This window comes from Notothenia rossii, assembly GCF_949606895.1.
Source record: "Notothenia rossii genome assembly, chromosome: 9".
NCBI lineage: Eukaryota > Metazoa > Chordata > Actinopteri > Perciformes > Nototheniidae > Notothenia > Notothenia rossii.
The window spans coordinates 60,625,300-60,632,987 of NC_136907.1; the positions used below are offsets into that span (position 1 = coordinate 60,625,300).

General features: G+C 37.9%; 1 protein-coding gene across 1 annotated transcript; it reads left to right on the forward strand.

The window, feature by feature from the left end:
* The first annotated feature begins 2,084 nt into the window (after positions 1–2,084).
* Positions 2,085–6,931, forward strand: metap1d (methionyl aminopeptidase type 1D (mitochondrial)). The gene is made up of 10 exons (XM_079652233.1): positions 2,085–2,194; positions 3,256–3,416; positions 3,541–3,690; positions 3,773–3,921; positions 4,420–4,462; positions 4,556–4,719; positions 5,155–5,252; positions 5,547–5,594; positions 5,683–5,761; positions 6,348–6,931. The coding sequence occupies exons 1-10, from the start codon at positions 2,152–2,154 to the stop codon at positions 6,442–6,444; spliced, it is 1,032 nt and encodes a 343-aa protein (XP_079508359.1). The 5' UTR covers positions 2,085–2,151; the 3' UTR covers positions 6,445–6,931.
* The last annotated feature ends 757 nt before the right edge of the window (positions 6,932–7,688 follow it).

Sequence of the window (7,688 nt, forward strand, 5' to 3'; positions counted from 1 at the left end):
TCCGGAGTGGAGTCATGACGGCTGGATCAGAATTATGTTGTTGTATTTGGCGGTTTGTGTCCCAGCTGTCGATCAGCTGTGCGCATCGTCTGCACTGCAGCCTGTGCATCTCAACCCCCCCCCCCCCCCCCCGCCCCCTCCGCAGCAACTCTATATCCACGAGTTAAAGGAAATACAACTAATGTGTTGTTTTATATTAGCTGTACAATTTACCACATATGGTGCTCTTAGTTTCCATACATCCTGTATTTTACGAGCGACTTATCAAGTCTTGGCAAACGACATAAAACACGATTAAACATGTATTAAACATATATAAAACCATGCTCGTATCTACAACCTATATAAATGCAAAACGGCGTCAGTGTAGACGTAATTCTGTCCTCCTGCTTACCGCATCATTTATGAGAAAACATTTCATAACATGAACACAACATATTCGAGGTGGTTTTAAATAACATATCCGTATTTATTTATTTCTCCCAGTTATGTTTTTGTGTGCACTGAGGAGTCTCAAACAGGCGTTTGTTAAATCATTTTAAGATTGGCTTTAATCAATGTTTGAAAATGAATTCTTCATATATGATAAATGAGAGGTAACATTTTATTTATGGTATTATTTCCACATATTTCTCTCCATTCTTCCTTCTGCCAACGGTGTCGCAGTTCCTCGTCTCTCCCGTTTTTGTGCTTAATGCGTACGCATCGGTTAGAGTTTGCGTGGAGGAGCGCACGTTTTCCCGTCAAGTTAGTATTTTATAAATCGCAAACATTGCGTAAAAACTGCCGTACGCCATTTTTTGAACGTATATCCCTTTATAAATGAGGCCCCTGATCATGGGGACATTACGTTACCCGCGGCCACTGTCGTGGACACTAACGTCCTCCCGCCCGACTCGCCGACTTTGCCCGCCTCGCCCACGGAGGCGGAGCAGCCGCAGCCGTCTTCGTTGCCCCAAACACCGCCACCCCTCAGCGGCCCGCAAGTGCCAGAGGACCTCGGCAAAACAGAGCCTGCCCAGGTATATTTAAAAAAGTCCCCAACTCGCCTGTACAGAGAAATAGTAAATCTGTTTACAGTTCTGTTTCATATGGGTGTTGAGATGTATCCATAGATCTCTTCATTTTTGCTGAAGTGCACCAAATTGATGCTTTTAACTTCAATATCTAAAAAAAAATCTTCCCGGGGGAGCATGCCCCGGACCCCCCTAGAGGAGGTGAGGACCTCCTGGGTGTTAGGTCCACTCCCCACTTAGAAAAATAGCACTCTACCACTGCACCCTCTCTAATCTCAGATGCTCCCTGAGTCATTTTGTTCTGGAACCGGGCCTGGCGGAGAGGAAGAGCGTAATTGGATTGTTAAATATTTCAGATGTGAATTGTTGAGGACCTGAAAAAATCAAATTAAGCTTAAAATTGAAACAAAGTTATAATAATAATAATAATTAAAATTTTTATTTTTGAGGTGCCTTTCAAGGCACTCAAGGTCGCCTTACAATAAATAAAAGTAATACTCAACAGGATATACAAGAGTAGCCTAATGGGGGGCAGCAGATGTCAGTCTTTACATTAGACACTTTATTGTCACTTAACACATACAACCAAATGACGTTTGGTGATTTTCAACAACCATCAGCAACAAACATGATGAAAACAAGGCAATAAAAGAAAAACAAGCAGAGAAAAAACATTGCACATACATTTTAGATTGGGAGTGTTTTTCTAAACTGTATTGGTAAAAAGAATGATGTGTTAAACACACAGGAAAATCATCACATACATTTAAAATTGAACAAAAAAGGAGGAAAAAAAGCCATACAAGAAACAACACAGCTTAGAATTTAAATGATATAGCTACAAGTTTTTTTAAATATATATATATATATATATATATATATATATATATATATATATATATATATATATATATATATATATACATGTTAAAAATCATAAGAAAGAAAACAAGTCTGTGGAAAATTAATAATGAAAACAAAATACACAGAAACGTTTATATAATAAATTATACTTGACATTGCCTGGATGGTTCTTATTATACATCCATGCCTGGATGGTGCAAGAGAGACAGATCGAGAACTAGTATCCGTGCGTCACGTGACTTCCGCACCACGTGACTCTCAATAAAAATCCATGGCGGCGCACTGTTCTGCACGACTAGCAACAAGAGCGGCAGGTACTGAGCTAAATAATCCCTGTCCATACTCTATAGACAGCTAACATCAGCGGCTGCTTGGACCACATGTGTCCTCGCGTTAGTCATAGATAAAGTACTTCTTTAACAAACACATTAGAACATGACAGCAGCTCTAATATTGTGTCAAAGAGGGGCGGTGTTTTAACCACTGTTAGCTTGCTAGCTAACTTATTGTTACGTCAAATGAACCGTTGTATCCCGACTGGGCAGTAAGGGGTCAGAATATTAGAAACACCCCTTATTACCATGCAGTCCAGTACAACACACACACACTAAGTAAGACATGTTTTCAAATATATTACACTTAGTTAAATAGTTAAAGTAGTTCTTTTGACTGCATTACAGTGTACAGGAGTACCTGATACATTGGCCACAAAGTGTATGTTGCATATTATTTTACCCGCACAAGTGAACTGGATGTTTACCATGATATTGACCCTTTTACCTCCAAGTTTCCATTGCACTGAGCAAAGTGTAATCTATAGCTTTATTATTAGTTCCAAAAACAACCATCACTTATTTGCTGGAATAATAACCACTGGCCCAAGTTTCTTTTACACAAAGAAAGGTAATAATATAACATATTAGGGTGAACAAGGTCTTACTTGTTAAAGCATATAATGTGCACAGCAAAATATACCAAATAATTACCTTTGCAAGATTGTCATTATCTACTCAATATTATCTTTCCCTTACAGTGAAACGGATGCAAACATGTACAATAAAACCATGCAGCGTGTGGTCTTCCACACAGTAGCCCTGATTTAACAAAGTTTCTTCTGCTGCACTCTAACTTGAGTTTACCTTGTCGGTCAATTAGAGGTCAATGTCCAGGACATCCCATGTACTTACATATTTGAGGATGTTCTCATCAGATATGGTTGACCACACAGTCACTGTTGTTTAATTGATTAAAAAACATTTGTGAAGGTGGTTCCCAGCCCCATCATAACATTTCTACTTCTACCATTTATGTTTGCAGAAAAGCTTTGTGAAAGAGAACCCGTATATCTTCATTGTGTTGCTTTGCTTTTTTCCAGGCTTGGGTGGTTTTCTGCAGAGAGCTTGCCGTTTAAGAAACTCTGGCCCCCCCACAGCCCTACTGTGTCAGCAACATCGGCACCTCTTCTGGAGGAAGTGGAAAAGTTCTCAAAATGTAGTTCGCCCAGCTACTGTTCGGCCTGCCTATGCAGTACCTAAGGTACGGCACCTCGTGATTTTCTAAGTCAGCTCAAATTTCATATTGTAATTTGGTGTGTATTTCTAAATAATGACTCCTTTAATTTCCCCACCCTTTGTACTCTGTTTTTCCTCCCTGACTGTAGCACATTGTGCAGCCTGGCTATGTAACAAGTGGGATTATCCCAGAATGGCCAGACTACCTAGAAATCAAAGACCAAGAGCAGATCGACGGCCTCGCCAGAGCGTGTCAGTTAGCCAGACAAGTACTGCTACTAGCTGGACGCAGCTTGAGGGTAAGCACCTTATAACTACGGGGGGCGTTTATGATTCTATAACTTCAAAAACAATGTTCCAATTTTGATCTGTGACTTCCAGGTAGGTATGACAACAGATGATATAGACTTCATTGTGCACCAAGAGACTATCAAGCACAACGCCTACCCATCCCCTCTGAGATACGGGGGTTTTCCCAAGTCAGTCTGTACGTCTGTGAACAACGTGATCTGCCACGGGATACCTGACAGGTAACAGCACACCCCTCACAACCTTCAGATGAGGGGTGTCCAAAACTTTTCATGCTAAGGGCATCATGGAGGAAAAATGTTTGTCCTTTGCCATGAGCTTTTTTATTTAAGAGACTATCATAATAAGTAAATTTAAGGGATTTATACTTCATTTTGATACATTCAGCAAGCTGAATATATTGTAAATTATTCTCAAGTCACGTACATTAAGGTGTTAATGACACACATTATTTAAATAAACAGAACAATATTTGTATTAAAGATTCTAAAATGTTTAATGTTATGTCAATTTGAAAATGATTTTTATCTCAAGAGTAGAACACATTCAAATTAATTTTGGCAACTAATAAAAAAAAGATTTATGTTATATTATAAGCTGAGGTACTATTATGACGGCCAGTATCAATTATTATGTTATGCAAATGTGGTACAAAATTAAGAATGTGAGAGATTTTCTGTGTTTGCAACGTTCATTTTTGATATGCTTGTGTCCTGCAGTCGGCAACTTGAGGACGGAGATATCATCAACGTTGATGTCACTGTGAGTTGATGCTTTAACAGACACACAATCAAACTCAAAGACATTACTGCAAACGTTACCAGAACATCACTGACTTCTGCCTGCTTCTTACAGGTGTATCTAGATGGTTACCATGGTGACACCTCAGAGACCTTCTTGATTGGCCAGGTGGACGAGGTGGGGCAGCGATTGGTGGAAACAGCCAGGCGCTGCCGAGACGAAGCCATCACTGCCTGCAGGCCGGGTGCACAGCTCTGTGTTATAGGAAACACTATCAGGTAACAACTAAATCAAATACTATCCTTTAAGAAAGATAAACCAAACTGAAACTATATTGGGTGATTCAAATCAATACAAATTGAAATAAATTAATTTAGGTTTTAACATTCCAGGAGAGGGCGCTATGCCGCAATATTTAAAAATGTATGAATCCTTGTTTTTTCTTGTAGAATAACTACCAAGATCATGATTTAATGTGAAAGGGTTGTTGATTACCAAATTAAAAGATTTGGAAATGAAAGCCATTCCTACACAGTTCTCTAACTATATATTCTGTAGCTACATACTTCTTAGACATTATACCTGGCCAACTATGACTAAACTAAACCTTTCTGAAAAGCTGAAACTAAACTGAAATGAGCTCTAAAAACAAAGAAATCCAGACTAAAATGAATGACATTCATTGTTTATAATATTTTTTGTTCTTGTTGCAGTGAAATTGCGCTGGCCAGTGGCTTCCGTGTGTGCCCTTTTTTCATTGGTCATGGAATAGGTTCCTACTTTCATTGCCATCCTGAGATTTGGCACCATGGTGAGTTTGAATAAGCCTTGAGATGTTATCACATGTGTGCATGCAGACTCTGACTTTGTCAATAGGCTTTCTTTGGGATTGTATGGGTTCCTTTAAATATTGTATGTACTGTCTGGAGAAAATGTATATGGAATACTGTAAAAGTCTGTACATCTCATACAACTTGTCTAGTTTGTACTCTAGGATATTAAAAAGCTGAAATGGGAACAATAGAAATGAATCTGGAAACCATACCAATGTTGCCAAAAGTCATTTTTAATCATTTAAGAGAATCATCTTTTTGTTTATTTTCAGCAAACGACAATGATATGATCATGGATGAAGGGATGTCTTTCACAATAGGCAAGTTACTTTATTTATCTTATTTTTGTTTCAACATTAAGATACCACTGTGTATAAACGTGGTACTAACACCTCTGTTTCTTTGTAGAGCCCATACTGATGGAGGGCTCTTCAGAGTTCAGGATCCTGGGGGACAAGTGGACTGCAGTGTCTACAGACAATAAAAGGTCACAACTAGTTATATTTTGGCTCTGTGTTTTAGCAAAAAAAAGTTTCCTGACCAAAATGTTTCCAAGCTAGCATCATTATAGCACATACAAGTCTTAAAACTAGAACTGCTTAAGACAATGCACAATCTATCACAACTTCAACTTATGGAGAAAGACTGGGATATTCCACCTTGGTAATTGTTGTCTCGTAACTCTTATACTTATTTATTAGTACATTGGATTAAAGTTTAATTTATTCAATAAAATAAATAATTGTGTTTTACTTTTCATTGTTAAGAACTCAACAAGCAATATGTTGTATGTTAGCAGTAAACTCAATGCAGCAGAAAAGAAGATCTGAACACACCCTTATCATTATTACATTACACAAGTATTATTGTTATCATGACATTCAAGGTATTTTGTTTTTTTCTTATGTGACGCAGACGTACATAAAACAAAGACAAATATTTTTGACATTACGGTTTTTTTCTGTATTTGACCAAATTAACCAACGTATCTCAAGTTTCATACTCTTACACAGATTAAATTGTTCTTCTTAAAGCTAACACATGTTGTGTTTTCTTAACTGACATTCATGCAGGTCGGCTCAGTTTGAGCACACGGTGGTCATCACATCTGACGGGGTGGATATTCTCACCAAACTGCCAGAAGAGAGGAATCTAGAATTGAATAAATGAGACTGCTCACGCCAACAAGTTAGAAATCTATTTACCTCAAAAAAAGCGAGACAGTTACCGTCTCTACCAGTAAAATGTATAAAAAATATATTTTTTATTATTTTGCCTATATTTATTAACTAGGGGCAACACATACAGTATCTGTATTTTCAATTATACTGAGTTGTTTTTTCCCCCTAGATTGTAGCGTATACAGAGAAAAAGCAGTTGCTGGTGCATCGTGTAACTGTAGTAGAGATCTATGCATGTCCTGAGTGTTAGTGCTGTCACTTTAAGAAACCCCAATGTCAGTCTGTTCTTTTGCTAACCCATCAGCAGCTGACCAGCGGATACATTGAACAATGGAAGTTGATAATGATTTGTGACAATTTGGAGGGACTTTTAAATGGAAACAACCCGAGTAATTCCTTGGTATTTTAGAGTATCAAGGTCCTTAATCCAAATTCTCCCATCCACTTAAGAAATAAAAGACTTGCCATCAACCAAACACTGTATTATGTTCTCTCTGTTTTACCTTTTAAGCATGAACTTTTCTGTTTCATTATATTATCTGTAACTATCTCTCATACTTATGGTCTAAATGTTTCAGTCTTCTCTACACTGCAATGCATTTAATCCAGTTATAGAAAACCAAATCTTTTTTTGTGTCTAATATCGAAATTATGTTTCAAACATCTGACAACCAATATTTATGTAATTTTAGAATACAATATTCCCTATTTCATAAAAATACAAATCCCCACACAAATGGCATCAGCAATAACAGTGGGGAATTAACTCAGTTGTAGGCTTATAAGACAAGCTTCAGAGGTGTTTTGTCAATGTGATCATGACATTTGAAGTGTGACCACCAGCAGAGGGCAGCAAACATTGAAATAATGTTTTACGTTGAGCATGTAGTAGCAAGCTCAGGCTTCACTTCCTCCCTCATGTCTGTCAGATGAGCAGACGCACATCAAACCACATCTCACCATCATAAAATGTGTTTGTGGCCCATAACCATACAGAGAAAGCACTGTTAGATTAATGGAAAGCAACTATTAACGACATTGGATTGCAGGGCCTGAGGCCAACTTGATGATTAACCGTCCATGGTCGTCCAATGACAAGGGTTTTTCTCAGTATTACCAGACGTAGATTCCCAAGCATGACAGAACGTGCTGAATAAATAAAATGTGCAATAACAAGAAGACAAACATAATGCTTGAGGGTTGTTAATCCAATCCACAGCATTATCCTGTTTT

Coding starts and splice junctions, on each gene's coding strand:
- metap1d (XM_079652233.1), top strand. CDS start 2,152: ATGGCGGCGCACTGTTCTGCACGACTAGCAACAAGAGCGGCAG. Junction 3,691..3,772: donor TAGCTGGACGCAGCTTGAGG/GTAAGCACCTTA, acceptor TGTGACTTCCAG/GTAGGTATGACAACAGATGA. Junction 5,595..5,682: donor AGGGATGTCTTTCACAATAG/GCAAGTTACTTT, acceptor GTTTCTTTGTAG/AGCCCATACTGATGGAGGGC.